Source organism: Dermacentor albipictus, chromosome 3, assembly GCF_038994185.2.
Source record: "Dermacentor albipictus isolate Rhodes 1998 colony chromosome 3, USDA_Dalb.pri_finalv2, whole genome shotgun sequence".
In the NCBI taxonomy this organism is placed as follows: Eukaryota; Metazoa; Arthropoda; class Arachnida; order Ixodida; family Ixodidae; genus Dermacentor; species Dermacentor albipictus.
In genome coordinates this window covers 52,629,331-52,646,185 of record NC_091823.1, presented here as the reverse complement: position 1 = coordinate 52,646,185, position 16,855 = coordinate 52,629,331, and the positions used below count along the sequence as shown (strand labels likewise).

At 44.5% G+C, this 16,855-nt stretch overlaps 2 protein-coding genes across 6 annotated transcripts in view; one reads left to right on the top strand and one right to left on the bottom strand.

Moving 5' to 3' along the window:
* Positions 1–1,937: 1,937 nt before the first annotated feature.
* LOC135914087 (fucose-1-phosphate guanylyltransferase-like) lies at positions 1,938–10,816 on the bottom strand. 3 transcript variants are annotated; one of them, XM_065446836.1, is made up of 5 exons: positions 10,574–10,814; positions 9,024–9,084; positions 7,653–7,823; positions 4,501–5,010; positions 1,938–2,931 (listed from the first exon to the last, which is right to left on the bottom strand). In XM_065446836.1, the coding sequence occupies exons 3-5, from the start codon at positions 7,774–7,776 to the stop codon at positions 1,964–1,966; spliced, it is 1,602 nt and encodes a 533-aa protein (XP_065302908.1). In that variant the 5' UTR covers positions 7,777–7,823; positions 9,024–9,084; positions 10,574–10,814; the 3' UTR covers positions 1,938–1,963. The 3 variants fall into 3 exon arrangements, with proteins under 3 accessions (XP_065302908.1, XP_065302907.1, XP_065302906.1); XM_065446835.2 differs by lacking the exon at positions 9,024–9,084 and having other exon boundaries at positions 1,938–2,928; positions 10,574–10,816; XM_065446834.1 differs by lacking the exon at positions 9,024–9,084 and having other exon boundaries at positions 10,574–10,813.
* Positions 10,817–11,175: 359 nt separating this feature from the next.
* The window catches only part of LOC135914086 (putative polypeptide N-acetylgalactosaminyltransferase 10), a 178,442-nt gene continuing 172,762 nt past the window's right edge, over positions 11,176–16,855 (top strand). For 2 of the 3 annotated variants that reach the window (XM_065446833.2, XM_065446830.2), the window contains exon 1: positions 11,176–11,546. The gene's annotated coding sequence lies outside the window, so the exon portion shown is untranslated. Of the gene's footprint in view, positions 11,547–14,205; positions 14,227–16,855 lie in introns of those variants that run through there. The other variant, XM_065446832.2, reaches the window with a different exon arrangement.

The following is a 16,855-nucleotide window of genomic DNA, read 5'->3' as shown; positions in this document are numbered from 1 at the left end:
AATTATGCCAGTGCACATTGATCTGACTTTGAGTAGCACTATCGTTTCACTGAACTGGTGATTCTGAATCCATGTGAGTTACAAGCCTGTGAGCTTTAGTTTGTAAATGAGTGAATTCACAATTTCATGAGGTTGAATGAATTTGAGCGACTCCGTGCGGCTGAAAGCTGAAATGAGTGAAGGTCCAAGTGGGTCTGCTTTCTCTGAGTCTGAGTGAGCCTGGCTGGGTGTGATATCTGGCGAGTTCGAGTCCGATTGAGCCAAAGTGCGCCTGATCTTGGTCTGGTCTTGAGTTTAAGTAAACAGTGCCTTATTCAATTTCTTGTAAGTCTGTATCCAAGTGAGCCAGACTGAATTAGATTTCGACGAGTCTGAGCGAGTTCCATTTATTTTGTCAATTTATGTTCGGCACATTCATGACGTAATGTAAACTTCAGTGAGCTGCTCAAGAAATTTGACAAAAATGTGCTTTTCGGGAATACTTATGAGAATGTAATTGACTGCTGTAAACTAACTTTGGAATTTCTGGCATGCTGCTAAAATGTGTGTAGCTTGCACAGCAGCATACATAATAAATCACTTCTGGACCATTGAAGTTTGCTAAACATCGCTACCCCTTTATTGGATACACCCAAGTTTCACAAGTAACAAATAACGAACTTGTCAGACATGACTGTACAGTCAAACCCGACTATATTGAACCCGTTTACATCGAATTATTCTGTATATTGAACAATTTCTGAACACGGTATAGTTACAATGAGTATATATAGCAAAAATTACGCTTACAGCAAACAAAAATAGCAGCGAATCCCGATATATTGAACGTCGAGCGGCGCAAAAGTGCCCCCAGAAGTTGGCTTTCCCTTGCGGCAGCGGAGAAACCCGGCAGTGCGGCTCCATCCAACTGCTCTCCCTACTGCGACCGCGCAGCATCAGGCGAGCCGTCGACACTCCCCTGCAAAAAAATGATCCTGGTCCACCTGCAGTGCTTGCTCAGACAGCCAATCATGCTCTTGTGCCCTCGTCGTACAAGGTGGCGCAAGTGAGAGTTTGTAAGTAGTCTTGCTGCTTTTCCAGTTCAATGTGCACCTTGTGGGCCTTCTCCCACAGTGTTGCCGTGATCAAGCGTCAGAACTTGCCTTTTGCTGTGAAGCTCAAAATTATAAATCAAGTCGAACGTGGTGAGAAGTCGGATGTACCTGCAGAGTGCAAGATTCCGAGGACCACTCTCGGCATGACCTTGAAGAATAAAGGGGAGATTAGGGCTAAAGCGGACAAACTCGCAACCCGATGCCCGGGGCATCGGACGTGTACACAAGGCCATGTACAAGTGGCTCATCCGAAACTGCTTCAGACGTGCCAGCTTGTGCGTGCCCAGCGATGAGTAAATTCTGATGACTACTATGAAGCCGTTGCCGGTGTTGCCGAAGCTTGGAGTGAGCCGTCAGAATTTCTGGAAGCCATTGACGAATCAACGGTCGACGAGTTTGTGAGTGCAGATGATGGTACTGCGACCACAGGAGAGCCTGAAAACGAAGACTGCATTGCTGACATCGTACCGTGCACAAATGAAAGTGGGCACAATGAGGAAAGGAATGATGGTCCTTTGCCCACATCCTCCGAGGTGATTGGTGCACTCGTACTAGTCCAGTGCTTCTGCGCAAATGTGGAAGGTTGCGGCCTCAGCTGCTCCGACTCTTTAGACAATGTGGAGAAGTGCCTGCGTCACAGGTAGTGAAATTGCCCAAGCAGAAGAAAATACAGGACTATTTCATGGAAAACTAAGCTAGTTTCATCAATAAAGTGATTTTATTAACGGTATGTGCTTTTATGACGTCCACTTCTTTAGCAGGCTTATATCAAATTATGCCCTATATCGAACTGATAGGCATTTTTTGCGAGTTCGATATAACCAGGTTTGACAGCAGCACAAATGCCATGCAATAACTTAGTCACTTTATTAACTAAATATTGTACTTTGGTGCCTAAGAAGTGCTCGTATGTCTTTCCATCTTAATACATCTTCCATGCTCACCTCCGCACTGTTCTTTTGTTTTGGCACTTGAGGGACATTTTGTACTACTGCTTGCACCAATTCCAACGTAGACAGAAATGCTTCCGTCATTGTGGGCTTCACTGAAAAAAGTTTTGCTTCCCAGAGAGTTGATGCAGCACGATAGGTGGTAAATAATGAGTTGCACATAACGAGCTTGGAATTTTCCAACAGACCCAGCTTCTTTCCAAAGTAGGACAGTTCCTTTACATCACTTGCCACTAACTTCAAGTCATCATCAATTCCAAAAGCGAGCGTGGCATACCCTTTGCAAGTGACAGTTTTTACACTGATGGTAAATATAATAGCATTACCCGGAACTTCCACCACCTTGTTGCCTAGTTTTTCCAGTCGGCAGTTGCTGAGAATGCACTTATCTCCCATCTTAATTGGCACTTCCAACCTACAGTGTTCTACAACTGCTGAATGCGGAATGGTAGATCTTGGGTTAATTAGGGAGTGCATTATTACTCCAGAAATGTTGCTAGGCACACAAACCTCAAAAGGAATAAGCTTGCTGTGCACAAACCTAGAGGTTTGCAACTCCTCTGCAAAAGTCTCACTGAAACACAAGTTGTCTATGTACTCCTGCATTGTTCCAAGGTGGTAAAACCTTGACAATGGCAGCACCACTACGTGTAGCTCGCAGTCTTGGAGGATTTGCTGGACCCTGAGCTGATCACCCGCTCCACCTTCACGAGTCTTTGAAACGCATCTCCTTGAACGACTACCAAGAAGCTGCAGAAAATCTCTGTAGGCGTCGATTTCTTGGGTCACTGGCTTGATCTGGGCGTAGAACTTGATGAGTTTGTCCACCACAGAGCAATCAAAGAAGAATGCGCTGTCGGTGTACGCAAACTCTTTGGCACTATCTCCTGTATATGAACACAAATACAAAACAACCTCACTATAATAATATTGCACCCAACATTAAAGCACCTTCATTCCATCGTATATTTTTTCGTTGTAACCAATAATTTGTTACAGTATTGAGGTTTGACTGCATGCTTTAAATTTTCACATCAAATCAACAGTCACAACAAAGCAATAAACAATTGCAGACTCAGGGACACCAACAACCCTCTCAAAATCTGATATTCTAAAAAAAACTATTATAAATAAATAAGAATAGCATAAGGTCACACTGATCAACCTTTTGAGAGAAAAGCAACATTATTGCATAATAATAACGGGGCCAACTGGACGTGACAGCCATGAAAACTGTTTCCCTGTGTAGGTTAATTTTTTTATCCTGTTATTTCAAATTTGTTGAAGCTACAGGACAAGTCCTTTGCGACATAGCTGATTTCCTTTGCATAAGCCATGTCTGATGTGAAAGGTTATTAACAAGGCTGATTAATTTTAAAGGCACACAATACAGATATAAATCCATGCAAGTTGACAGATGCACTTTTGAATTTCAAATAGGCCAATCTTACAGTGAGCTTGAAAGTCGCCAGAGGTGCTATCCTCAAATCTTTCACCAGCTCCCTATGACATTATTATTTTTGGAAGCAACTTATTGGTACTGCTAAAGGAGGATAAAATTGCATTTGAAAATAAGCAAATACTCTACTTGGCAATTTATGTGATATTTCCTGGCACAAAGAGAAAGCAATGTGAGATGTGTGACGCTAAGGTGACATTATTGCTGCTTGGTATAGGCACCAAATTTATAAAGGGACATTTGGCCTTTATTTTTTCTGGCATCAGTCAACCTGTCTCTGTCAAAAGAGTTAACACTTTTTAACTACTCGTTACCGATTTAGTATTTCTATTTAGTGTAGTACCTCTGAAGGCCAGCTGCAACGAATGTTGAACCAATTAAACACTAAATTTTTTGATAGTGTAAAGATAAGGCAACCTCCAGGCAAAATTTTATGCTAGAAATACGGGTAGATGTGTCATAAATAGCTAGAAAAAATGGATGTTTCTGATACTGAAAAAGGGCACCACCATTGCCACTCACTGGCAGTGATGCATGACCAAGAACGTGGAGACGCAGCATGGCTCCTAGGCATACCTTCTGTGACTGGGTAGCATCCATAGCTTCTCGTGGTTTGCTTGAAAATCTTGGAAGCGAAATGCTGGGATTTACGTCGTATTTGCCGACCACCAGACGCACGCATTGTTTATGTGCTATTTAAAGGCTGCTATAAAGAAAATTCTACGTTTACCAGCCCTGCAGCATTGCTATGAATTCTTCGAGTACATACTTCTCAATATATGTATGTATATGTTAAGAAATTCCTGTAGCATATACATTGTGTTACTAACATGATAGTAATATGAATGAAGGCTACCGTACACAGAATGCCAATAGCTATGGAGATATCCTGGCAGCCTTTTATAAGTTGGCATATTTGTAACCAATTTTGGCCAAAGTGAAATTTCGTTGCAGTTGGCCTTTGAGTCTGAGCTCAGTAAGAAGCAACTCCTCTTACCTTCTCCTTTTTTGAAAATTGCTCCCTTGTCATGCATAAGCTTCTCTGTGGGCTTCTGCAGAACTTCAAGGCACTTGGTTGTCAGACATACAGAGCTACATTGTACTTCCTCTGGCAGGACATAGACTCCATGTGTTAAACCCACTGAAATGGGGGATGGATGTGCAAGTGCGGTGAATCCGGAGTTGTCAAAGCTCCACTGGCCTGACTGTGCCATTTCTTCAAGAGGAGGAAGTGTGTAAGTCTCTATATCATCCGAGCAAGTCAAAAACACGCCAGCCCTCATCTTGGCCAGGAATGGAGAGTACATGGACATCTTTAGGTCAAACATTTGTAACTCGGTGGCAGCTACGACTGGCAGAAGTGCAAACAGCTTTCCCAGAGCACTGTGGCTTGGGAGGCGCTTGCTTTGACCACCAGTATGAATAAGCAAGATTCTCATACGTCTTTGTTCTTCTCCATATATGTTACGAAGTTGCTCAAGTATGTGAAGGGTTGCACCACCTGAACCTGAAAAATAGTATAAAATTATGAATCATTATGTCTACTTTTGCTTCAGCAAAAGTGATTTCATCATTACTGCAGTTCTTGCTAAAAGAAGTGCTGACGTAAAGTTTTTATCTCGTCATTCTTGTATAGCTGTCGACCAAATATTGATTGGGTGAAGCTTTAACTGCTCTTGCCATGATGAGTAATTATATCACCCTTTAGTATCGCCTGTATTAGTTTAAAACATGCGAAGTGTTGCATGGCTGACATGATGTCACTGCAATCAGAGTTCGTTACAATGTTGTGTTGCACACTGGGTTGAAATAGTGCACTCGGACAAAATGCACCACCGAAAGCTTAGTGTGTCATCTCCTGCACTGCAAAATTTACTTTCTATTAGCCTTACATGAAGGCTGTCCAGATTCAGCACTGCGGAAGAGAAATGACTGGGAAGGGAGAGAGTCTGTGAAGATGCTGAAAGTTCACAATGAAGCACCGGTGGAAAAACCCTTTAAAACAGGCATAAATTTCCATAAGGGGTGTGAAGAAACACAAGGGAAGGGCCTACTTTGCAGCAATGGAGATAGTTCAAAGCACTTGCATTGGGTGGCATGGTGTAGCCTGTAACCAGTATGACAGCATGTGCATGAGTGGCTAATAATACTGCACAATCATTCCCTGTTATAGCCATGACATTGCTTTAAGTCATGAAGCCCTATACTGCATTTTGGTGTGTACATTGAGCTATAGTTACTGAAAATTCAAGAATGCTGTAGAAATGGCCCTTAAAGGGAACATATACAGCTTACATCAGACTTAACCAAAACAATCGAGACACACCTTTAGCAGATTAATTCTAACACAGGCTGCAAGGAGGAAACAATGAAAGCTTTGGAAGGAAGATGCATTAAGTTAGCAGCTTCAAGGTATCCCAGCAAGAAAGCTCCAGTTCCACGCACAGGAAAAATGAAAAGGCACTTAAGAAGGCATATGTTTGAAAAGGCACTTAAGAAGGCATATGTTTGGTTAAGTATGCCAGAAGCTGTACATATACACCAGCCATTCACTTTTGGAGTAGGAAATCTTACTTATTCATTAAGTACAGGCACAGGTGGGCACAGCCTCCCAACAGCCTCTCACAGGCTGTTGAGGGAGTGCACAAATGGGCTACTACCAAAGTAGGCTGCGCTTGCAAACTGTTTTGTTTGTTTTTTGTGTACAACCAACATATTAGCTACCTGACTACCTTTCCGCTGCAGTTGTGGTGCACCTGGTAGAAAACGTCAAGAGCGTGTAGCTTCAATCAACTTCAATACACCTTTTTGTGTTTTTTTTCTTCCTTCGAGAGGAGGGCGTTGTAATGAAGGGGAGGGCGCTACAATGGGCCTTGGCCCTCCCTTGGTGGGTAACCCTGTATATGCCTATGAGGATAGAGTAATCCACTCTCAAGAACATCACTCTACTATTTGATACAACTTCCTAATCTCGTCTACTTATATGTGGAGAAAGTGGCCAATATGATGCCGAACAGATATCTGTTAGTGAAAGCTTATTTTAGAGGCCTTTTTTTGAAAGTCTGAGATGCTAGAAGCATTTCAACACTAATGAGGTGGTGGTGTGAAACTTCATTAATATAGAAATCTATGCGTGGTTATTCCTGGCTGGTTCCCTCTGACAGAGCTCCACTGGCAATTGCAGCTCGCTGGGCCTGTTCGTGGGTCACCACTTGGCTTCCCGGGTCCAGTTCGGAGAGTCTTGCCTCCCAAGACAACGTAGTCCGTGTTTGTGCTGTGACTTGTGGTGAGATAATGAGGTGTTTTTCCCCAAGAGCGACCAACCCTGTACAAATGACACCTTCCATGGTGCGTCTTATTGCCTGCAGAATGCGTGTTGCTGTTTGCACTCTTGAAAAGGCAGTGAGGAAATTTTTTGGAGAAGTCACGATAATTCCTCTCTTAATATCGTTCAGAGTACCTCATATTACAGTGCACACATTAGCTCTGTGGGACATTTTTATTCCCACAGCTGCAGGTATGTATTAGTGTTCAAGCATCTGGTGAGTGACCACAGCATGTATGTTGTAGCTGAAGCACTGGGACAACGCCTCACTATGCCTGCATGATCTGTAAAGGAATTACCTTGTGGAAGAGCATAGGGGTGGAGAAAAGGTTCAGCATGCTTTTGTGGGAGAACCAGTCCAGCATCCTTAAGATGTAACAAACTATATTTGCATATGGTATGATATAATTAATTCTGTGCTGGAGTAACTTATGCTTTATACTGTGATTTCTATAGGAAGCTTTAGGTACTGCAAACTACCTGCATGCAAATGATTGCAAAAAGATATACAAAAGAAAGCAAGCAGAGTGTGGGGCTTTTGGTGCACAAGGATGTTTGGGTGTACTATTTCTAAAACTTCCTGATGTTGACAGCTACCTGTTAGAATAAAAACAAAGCAAAATACAAAAATTCACTCCAGTACTTCTCGAAAACAACTGCAACTTGACATCTGTAGCCAACTTTATCCAGTTCTTAGGAGTGTGTTGATGCTTGGCTGCATGGATGTACACAATAGTAATTATATGTTCGGCTAATTCTAACAGTCATAACCAAATGACACTCTCCCACACACACAAACACGCAAAAGAGAGAGTTCTGCCTACCAACTTTTGGTCCAGGTGGATCTGAGAACACATGATACGGCACAAGAGGTACGAGATTCTTCTCTTTCCTTTGAGTGATTTGTTCATGGAATGCAGCAGCTTGTTCTTCATCAGCAGCTGACATAACGACGGCATCCCAGAAGGTAATTCCCACTTCACTTGGGACCTTTCCTGCAACATAGAGAGCTTGTGAAAATGTCTGTGCTTTACTGATATGACAGTTGCAAAAAATAAATAACAAAGGGCCCCTGGTGCCAATATCTAAGTTTCCAACAACCATAGCAAACAACTGAGCTTTCTCCTATGAGTCCAAGTGCAACCGCTGTGCTGGAAAAAGTGCGAAAATAAGTGCGCAAACATCCAGGCAGGAAAGAACATTCCTTCCTATATGTCGCTTTCTTACTTGCTTTTGTGTCCTTGTCATTGAGAGAAGTATGAAACATCTAGTCCAGCAACAAGTACTAATGCTGTACACAACTGTTGCTTCTCTTCCATAAGTCTTTTTAGTGGCCAACCACTGTTGGCTCTTATTACATCAGCTGGCATGACCAGCTTAGTGCACACAAGTGATACGGGTGCTCGTTGCTCAATCTCTGGCTTCCACAGTTTCCTGGGCTATGGAAATGGCACTTAGTGGGCTGTTGGCTTTACATTTCTGTCTTTTAAAAATATTTAAATGAGTACCGAATTTCATGTGAAGCCTTTCAATAAATTTATATCATCTAATGGTTGTTCTTAATTTATGATCCCGTTTTCAAAGTACTATTTTTACAAACAGTACTCGTTGCAAACACAGTGTTCTCTGCCCCACTACTTCCCCAGTGCCAGTTTATTTTTCTCGGCAAGGTGGGAACTGTCATTATGTCAGTAACATAGTTGGAAACAAAGTTGCAATAGGCCAGATATAAAACGTTTCGATTACGCATCACATGTACTTTCTCGGAGCTGAAGACTGCATTGCTTAGGGTGCTGTATGACCATGTGTATTGCTGTACTCTAAGACACACCAACAGTACAAAAGAAAGTCAGCTCACTGTGACAGTTCACTTTGTTTACTTAAAAATGTGCATTTTGTGCACTGACATGATGAAAACTATGTGCAGCCAGTGCAGTGATATAATTAATGTGGCAGAATTTGCTAATGCAGTGCTGCCACCTCGAACAAAGAGACATGATCACATGGAATTTACTATCATACTTTGTATGTCAGTCAGATCAAGACATGAAAAATATTGGCATGCACAGAAATGAAGGGTTCAAGATGCGCTGCATCGAGACCATACTATTGCCAAAGTGACTGCATCGTTTAGGACTATTTGATGCAGTTAGATTACAATATTCAGTCATGGCACATTTCATTCCATCACCTACCTTCTGACTTTAACTCTTCATACTAGCTGTCGGGCTTTGCCAGTGCTCTTTGAAAATCTGTCTTCAGTTGTGGTGGTATTGTTGTTGTTAAAGCACAAAGGAAAAATTAGTTCATTTGATAATTCACATAAACTTGTCTTGTCCTGACAACATGTCATTCTTACTGCATATTCAGCACTTGTGCATCATCCAAGGAAGCGATCGCTCATTGTACATATGTGCTTTCTTTCCACATTCTTTTAATGGCTGATAGTTCTTAAAATTGTGTGGTTAATTGTGACACTTTTTGAATGCACAGGATAGAGTGATGATTTTATTCTCAATGCCTCTCGAGTATATAAAATCAGTTCTTACAGAGCAAGAGATTGATAACTGCCCAACGAACATTGGTTATGTAAGCTTATCATTCGCCCAATTTCTTATTCCAGCAACGAAGGTGAGGATCACTTCTATGTTTTAGGCTTACATGTCACTGTAGTTGTTTCGAGGTTTTGTTGTTGTGCATTACGTGCTCTGAACATTATTTTTCATAGTGAAACATCACCTAGTGAATAGTCACAGCTGCCACAACATATGCACAAGTATCTTAGTACAGTGAGGAATTTGTTTCCAGTTTATCCTCATGACTAAGTGTGAATAACTACGATTATGCACATGTGGGAGGTTCGAAGCCCTTATTCATTAAGATTTGCATTATTGGTGCCAAAATAATTTAGTACCAACATGGCATTGCAGCGACATGAGAAGTGCGCAGAAGGGCACCCCATTTTTTGTAACTGCTAGTAAAACATGTCAGAGTGAAGAAATAAAAAAAAGAAAAGGTTAAAGCTGGGTGATTAGATTTTAGTAGAACCATTTTATATATGATGTACAATCATTTACTATGAATTATGGATAGTTCAATATAGGCTGCACGTGGAACTAAAAGGCAGCGTTTGTGCAGAACATACACTCAAGTTTTCATATACTAACGTTTTGCCAGCCGACAATATATTATGAGAGGCGGTACTTTTTCTGTGTACCGTGTAACACTAGGTTGTGCATGTGCACAATGATTGCCTATGCTTTGAGAATCTAGCGAAATAAGCCTATTAGTTGGAACGATTCAGGCGTGCCTAAAAGGCAAACATTGGCGTGGGAGCCAGCGGCATCCTCCCGTTTACGATTAGCAAAAAAAAACTGCTGTAATGGTTTATACAAGCCACGCGCTGATTGGACCACTAAAATCGTCCGCTTTTCGTTGTCGGCAGGTGGCGATGGCGGTTCACATCTCGCAATTTTTCGTGCGTGCAAACTCTTGAAGAGAAATGTAATTAATATCAATACGCTTCACAGCCACCATTCTGGTTATCGTTGCTGTACGCTCGCTTTGATTTCAAGAAACAGGGAGAAACCGATCGATGGCAAAACTTGTGATGTTTGAATGGTAGCGCTATATTTGAAAGTTGCGTACGTACGAACAACATGACAGTTCTAGTTAATCGATACTTAAGAAACATCAGAAGACTGTTTTAGAAAACGAACTAAACAAGTCGCCCAACAATTCATACCTCTAAGCGCTTCGTAGGAGTCAATACACCTTTTCATAAAGGCGGGTACTGTGAGCTCCATGTTTGAATTAAAATCGCACCTTGTGCGAGCAAGACAGTGCTGTGCTTTGTAAAGTAAAAGACAGCGTAACGCCGAGACAGAGGGAGTGTTGGCGCACAGAGGAAGTTGCCACGATTCGCGATGTCATAGAATAAACAACCAACTGCGATGTCGCGATCTAAACGAAACGCGCGACATGCACGCGGTTCGTAGTGTGCTGCCATCTCTGTTTTGTAAAAGGAAGTGCAGCTGGTGCAGCCTTGTTAACTGCACCTTAAAGAAATGTTAAACAAATATAATAAAATACAACAATATTTTTTTAGCTTTTGATAAAAAAACATTGCATGTTTTTACGTTAGTGAAGAAATACGACAGTACACAACATTGCATGCAGCGCCATTTCCTAAAAAACATAACAATTACATTTATCAAAAAATATTAAGCCAAATTTGGAGCAGAAGTTGTTATAAATATGTGATTTTTTATTAAGGTTACAGAAAGAAGGTAATAAAAGTGGCACTGAACATCAGATGATTGTATTTTAGCTCGTTAGATGGCGCCAAGTAACAACGCCCGAAAGGAACGTTTACACGTGCGGAGAAGCCAGCCTCTGGGCACGCATTGGGCGGCGCTTGCCGGCTTCAAAGACTCGGAAGGACGCGGCTGGTGTGCGGCGCGAGGTTTGTTGAGGCCCGAGCAGCTGCTGAAGTCTCTGCGATCGGTGGAACCAATGTCAACTACTGTGACCTGTGACGTGTGTCGAAACGCTTGCGGAGTTCGTGTGCTAGTGCGGCAAACCTCCGACTGAGCATGCAGCTTTGGACCGAGCCCAGCTGAGGCCGTGTGTGCAGTTTGTGATCGCGGCGCGTCGTTGCCTTCATATCGCGACGCCTCGAAGAACTGGTTTCCAGCAAGACGCGTGGATTAAAATAGGTGAGTAAATACGTTGCTAGCTCCCATTCTATGCGTGGTCACTCTGTGTTTAATGAGTGGTGGGTGGCAAAGACACATCCGAAACCAGTGGCCGAAATATGAGCCTTAATTCTTGTGTGTTCGTGCCGATCTGTCATGAGGAGCTCGCGCTCACGTTCCGATTTGCATGCTCCCAATACACGCGCACGCACGCTTTGCATGCTGCGCTTTACCTGACACGTTTTAGAGCGGCGCACGTTCTAATATGTTTCTAGGAGCAGCTCACGACAGTTTTTCTCACGCACTCTTCTCGCGCTTCGAGCACGCGTTGCGTCACTTATTACTATAATTCTCGTGTTTAACATCACATGAAGAAAGTCATCTGAACAATCATGTATTTGACGTTTTCGCTTTAGCTGTCAGTCAAAGCTGTTGTGCTTGCGGATCATCTTCATTTCGTATCGTCGTTTGTATGGGTAGGCCGCAACAACAGCGGCGCGCGGACTTCGACGTCAGCTGCACCTTTCATTATCCTTTTTGCCGGAGATATGGGTTTTAATCTGAATGACCTTTGTTTACAGTTATCACTTATATGTGTATGCGCCTAGCTTGACAAAGCGAGGTAGTGCAATTGTAGTTCCAGGGATTCCGATTGATGCCCGAAGGAGATTATCAGACGCACACATTCCCCTAGAAGGCAGCCACATTTGTGGGCGTCGTTGTCCGAGCCACGTGATAAGACGGCCCTGTAAAAGGAAAATCTCGACGGCGTTTTGATGGCCGAGCCATGCCTCGCACGGATGTTCTAAGGTCCAGCCGGCCTAGCTTCTACAGAAAGCGCGGGCGTGGCCCTGACGTGCGTTCGATGCGATATATCATTCCGATGTGCACGTTATAGAAAGCGAAACTAAGAAGGAGAAGGGAGTCCGCTTTAGTGAACGTAACTGGACTATGATCCGCGGTGACACGTACGGGTGACAGATGTGTAATCAGCAGCAGAAGATTCCAAAAGAGGTTCAAGGGCGTAGAATTTATTCTCATAACTTCAGTTTTCACGGCCCCTGTTCCCTAGTCCCAAGTCGCAGAATAAATTGCAACAACGAAACGCTTTGTTTATAGTCTATTTTCACATAGAAAGCAGCTCCATTAATCAGCCGTCCTTCGGTAAATAGAGCATTTAGGATACACACGCGTTCTGATGGCTTTCCGGAATGTCGCTGATTCCGTTCACCTTCAATCTGCTGTTTCAAGCCCCGGCGTCGCGACTTTCCTTCCATCTAGTGGTGTTTCCAAATGCGCCTCACTTAGTTTCAGAATGTGCACTGTTTTCTTGTAGTGAGCGTAGCCGGAGAGCCGCCTAGCGAACCTCAAGTTTTCTCTGTCTCGAAACCCGTTTCTCTTGGCAACCGCCAAACTCTCGTGAAGCTGATTCTTCATCTTCTGTACTCAACAGAGCGTCGGCGTGGAGGCAGTATCAATCTGTGTCACGAAGGACTTGCTCGAGGCGATACAGTTGGAGCTTGAAATCGACGTTTGACATTCGTCCAAGATGGGACAACTTGTCAGATCGTGTTCCAAAGTAGGAACGTGCGTGTAGCAAGCATCCTGGAGGAAAACCGTGTTACGAACACGCAGACGTAACGAAGAGACATACAGAAGCAGAGGAAATACTTGTTTTATATGTTCATTTTTAGCCGCCTTCCTGACCGTTGTCACGGCCCCAAGTCCCATTTGACTTTCTCGAGCCGTTAGACGCCGTCGCACGTGGTCCAGCGTGTTGACGTGAACCCGGAAACAAGAAAGGCCGCATGTTTGATGAAGCGTGCCTTTGCGTGACGGTGCAGTGTCGTTTTTACCGGGGCGGTTTGCACGGAGAATGGAGGGAGTGAAAGAGAGAGAGAGAGACAAAGAAAAAAAAAATAACAGGAACCCGTTATGGCGGGAAATAGAACCTGTTATGCGGAAACTGAGACCCGTTATTCATGACGCCACCTGGTTTAAAATATCGGCGGCAATGATATAGGTGTCTTTCATTGGTCGTGGCCGGTTGGGAAGCGATGGCGTGCGGTGAGCTACGTGACTAGCGTAGATCCGTGTTGGCAGCAGCTACGGTTCCTGTCGGCCATATTTTTTTTATCTTTCTCCTTCTATTCATTCCTTGTTTAATATTACTTTGTTACCAATCGTTCTGCTGTTCTGCTGCTACCAATGTTCTGCTGCTCATTGAAAAGAGGCGACGACACTGACAGTTAATAGAAAAGAAGATTAAATACACAAGGCTTTAACATTTTCGGGTGTGTCACATCTCCTCTCTTTCTCCCCCTCTTTCTTTTCTTTTTTTAAAGGTCATTACCAAACCGGCCGCGCGTTTTCTTAGCGAGTTCGAAAACTCGCGAACTGTCGCACTTTTGAGGTATCTGCGTGAGCAGCTGCCTCGGTATCATATGAGACCTATATAGAGCCTCATTGTTGCTTTATTCCGTTGCTATATGTGACATGACCTTGTCAAGCGCCAACTGTACATTTTAGTTTTCTCTCTTTTGGGTGAGCGCCTGCAGTCGGAAGGCTTCGCGAATCGCTTCCGTCACTTCGTTTTCACTTCTGCGCGGACGTAGTTCGTTGTTGGGATCGTTGTGCCTGTACTTCCGATTTCGCACGAGACACCGAGGTGGGGCATACGCATTCAGTTGTTGGAAAAGCGGCAAGTATCTTTATTTTAATTGGCGCGTACTGGCTGACTATTCGGCTTCGCGTCTGAAACGGGCGTCGAGTCAGAACACGCGCAAAAGCCTGTTAGAATGCAGATGCATCGCTGCAGGCATTGATAGCTCGAGCTTCTCGCGTGTGTAGGTTCAGGTTCGGCAGCAAAGCCGGAGTGACCAGACCGTGACGACGTCGTTAAAGGGTGTATACCAAGCTCCAGGCGCGTACTTTGCTGTATAGTTTGCAGCACCATATAAAAAGCGCGCGTCCAGCTCTACGGCTATACGGGCTTGTGCGCCTTAAAGCCCGAAATTGTGACGGTCGGGATGGTATCGCCGTTACACGAGTCCCCTCTGCGAACGAGCCGGCCTTCAGAGAAATGCTCGCCCTAATACAAGCAGGAATGAGTTTCAACTGCAAGCTGGCCGTTTTATATACTTCACGTCTTGTCCTGCCTTGAAATACAAGGTTAATGCATGTATCTCCGAGCGATAGGGGTTTTATTTGCCAATACCCGCCTCGAGCGGGCCTATGTGGCGTGTGCGAGTTATATTTTACGACTGAGTCCGTGCTGGGCATAAAAAAAAACGGAAGCATCGTTGTACATACGCACATAAAACCGAGGGAAGGCGTCGCGCTTGTACTTGCGTGTGCGTGTGTTATGTGTTATGTGTATACCGAATTGTTCGTTCAACTGAGGTCTTGCTTGCTATACTGCTGTTGCTGTGCTGTTTGATTTATGCCGCAGTCGACGAATGCAAAATGAGAACACACTCGAGAACGACTATGAAACTTTGGCATCGCTGACATGCTCGCTTGCTTGTTGGCAGCAAACGCAGACCAATTATTATTATTTGTTTAAAGAGCTTGCAAAACAGCATGAGCATGAGCACTGGAAGTGGCGAGTGGAGGGGACTTGTAGTAAGATTTTAATGGGCGTCGAAGTTTTTATTGCTTGAAAGATAACAACAGGATACTAGACATGTTGGCGTATGGCTCCTTCGAAAGTATGGGCCTTCGGGTCTGCTCACGGCGGCCTTTCGCGGCAGTACACTGGTATATGTCTTGCATGTTACCGTTACCGCGTTGTTCACATTTATAGTTTGTTCGCAGTATACTCGTTCGCGAATAGTGTGTGACCCGCGGCCATCTGGCATTCTGCATGCAGTACAGACCGCGAAGCACGCGCGTCATCAACATTTGTGCAAGCATCGTCGTCGTCCTGTTTTTCCCACCGCGTGTCTTGTCTGTAACCTTTGGATAAAAGTTCACTCGACTGTACATGAAAGGCTGCCGTCGAGACATCCGTTCCTGCTTTTTTATTTCCTCCCTTTTCTTTTTTTTTACTTTGGCGTCTCGTTGTTTGTTTTCTCCTTGACTATATTTACAGAAAGAAAGAAGGAAAGAAAGCTGAAATTGACGTCACGAAAATCGTACATCATTTTGCGCCGAAGAACGTTGGGTGCCGCTCGCGCAGTTCCCGCATTTTCCGTCACGCTGAATTGGCGTATGCGCGCCGCGTTTAGAAAGAGCGAGAGGCCCGGTGCGCGGGTTGCCGAGCGTGGAAAAGGTCATATATATCACTGCGACGCAGCGTATGTGCACATGTATCCGTTGCAGCACCAAACGAAGCACGACACCAGCAGATGAGAGAGGCTTGAAAGGGCAGGGGGCAGAAACGTGTTATAGGTTGGTTATCTCGGTCTGATTTATTGTTCCGGTCATATTGACACGTGTACTTATCTTTATCGCGCAACCACGTTTCGCCGCTTAACAACTGTAATCGCAGAGCGAGGGACGCGCCTGCATGTATCCGACGTTTCTGGAAAGTTATCGACGCTTCTATCCGCGTGTCTGTTGTCGCCGAACCTTGTGTTATCAGATTTCATCGCGTGACACGAATGGTGTAGAACTTTGTGGAAGACACGCGGGTCCCATCAGTTAATCTGGAACATTCGACGACTGATCTATAAAAGCCAACGCGCTTGACCCGCTGAGCAGATTTTCGACGATCGCCGAGCGTGTTCGCCGCTTTCGTTGTGCTATAAGTGTAGCCTGTTTTGTGGGCACAGGTTCGCCCAATAAAAGCTAGTTTTGTATTCCACCGTACTGCTTCTTTCTTCACCGTCGCTACCACGTGACATCTGGTGGAGGTGCTTGTGCGTTCATGTACCGAACGCCCCCGCAAAGCCGCGATCCAAGCCCAAAGCCCGAGGACAAAACTAACATCGCCGAAGACCAGCGTGCTAGCCGCAGACTGCAAGGACTGCCCCCAGAGCACGGACTTCTACCTGAGTCGACAAAGAAGATCGTGGTCAAAAGAACCCCAATGGCTGCCCCAGCGTCCCCCGTTATCCTACAACAACCTCGGGACCCACCGACCTTCCATGGAGCAGCGACTGAAGACCCAGAATCCTGGTTGGAGACCTACGAACGAATCGCGACTTTTAACAACTGGGACTCCGACGACAAGCTGCGGCATGTATACTTTGCCTTAGAAGATGCTGCCAGAACGTGGTTTGAGAACCGGGAGTCGACCTTGACGACATGGGACCTCTTCCGTACCGGCTTCCTGCGCACCTTTACGAGCGTCGTGCGCAAGGAAAGGGCCGAAGCCATGCTGGACG

Excerpts from the sequence above, each read along its gene's own strand:
- LOC135914087 (XM_065446834.1), bottom strand. The coding sequence starts at position 10,634 with ATGGAGCTCACAGTACCCGCCTTTATGAAAAGGTGTATTGACTCCTAC. Across the intron at positions 7,824-10,573 it reads CTCCTACGAAGCGCTTAGAG|GAAAGGTCCCAAGTGAAGTG; the intron begins GTATGAATTGTT and ends TCTATGTTGCAG. Across the intron at positions 2,932-4,500 it reads AATTTTCAAAAAAGGAGAAG|GAGATAGTGCCAAAGAGTTT; the intron begins GTAAGAGGAGTT and ends GTTCATATACAG.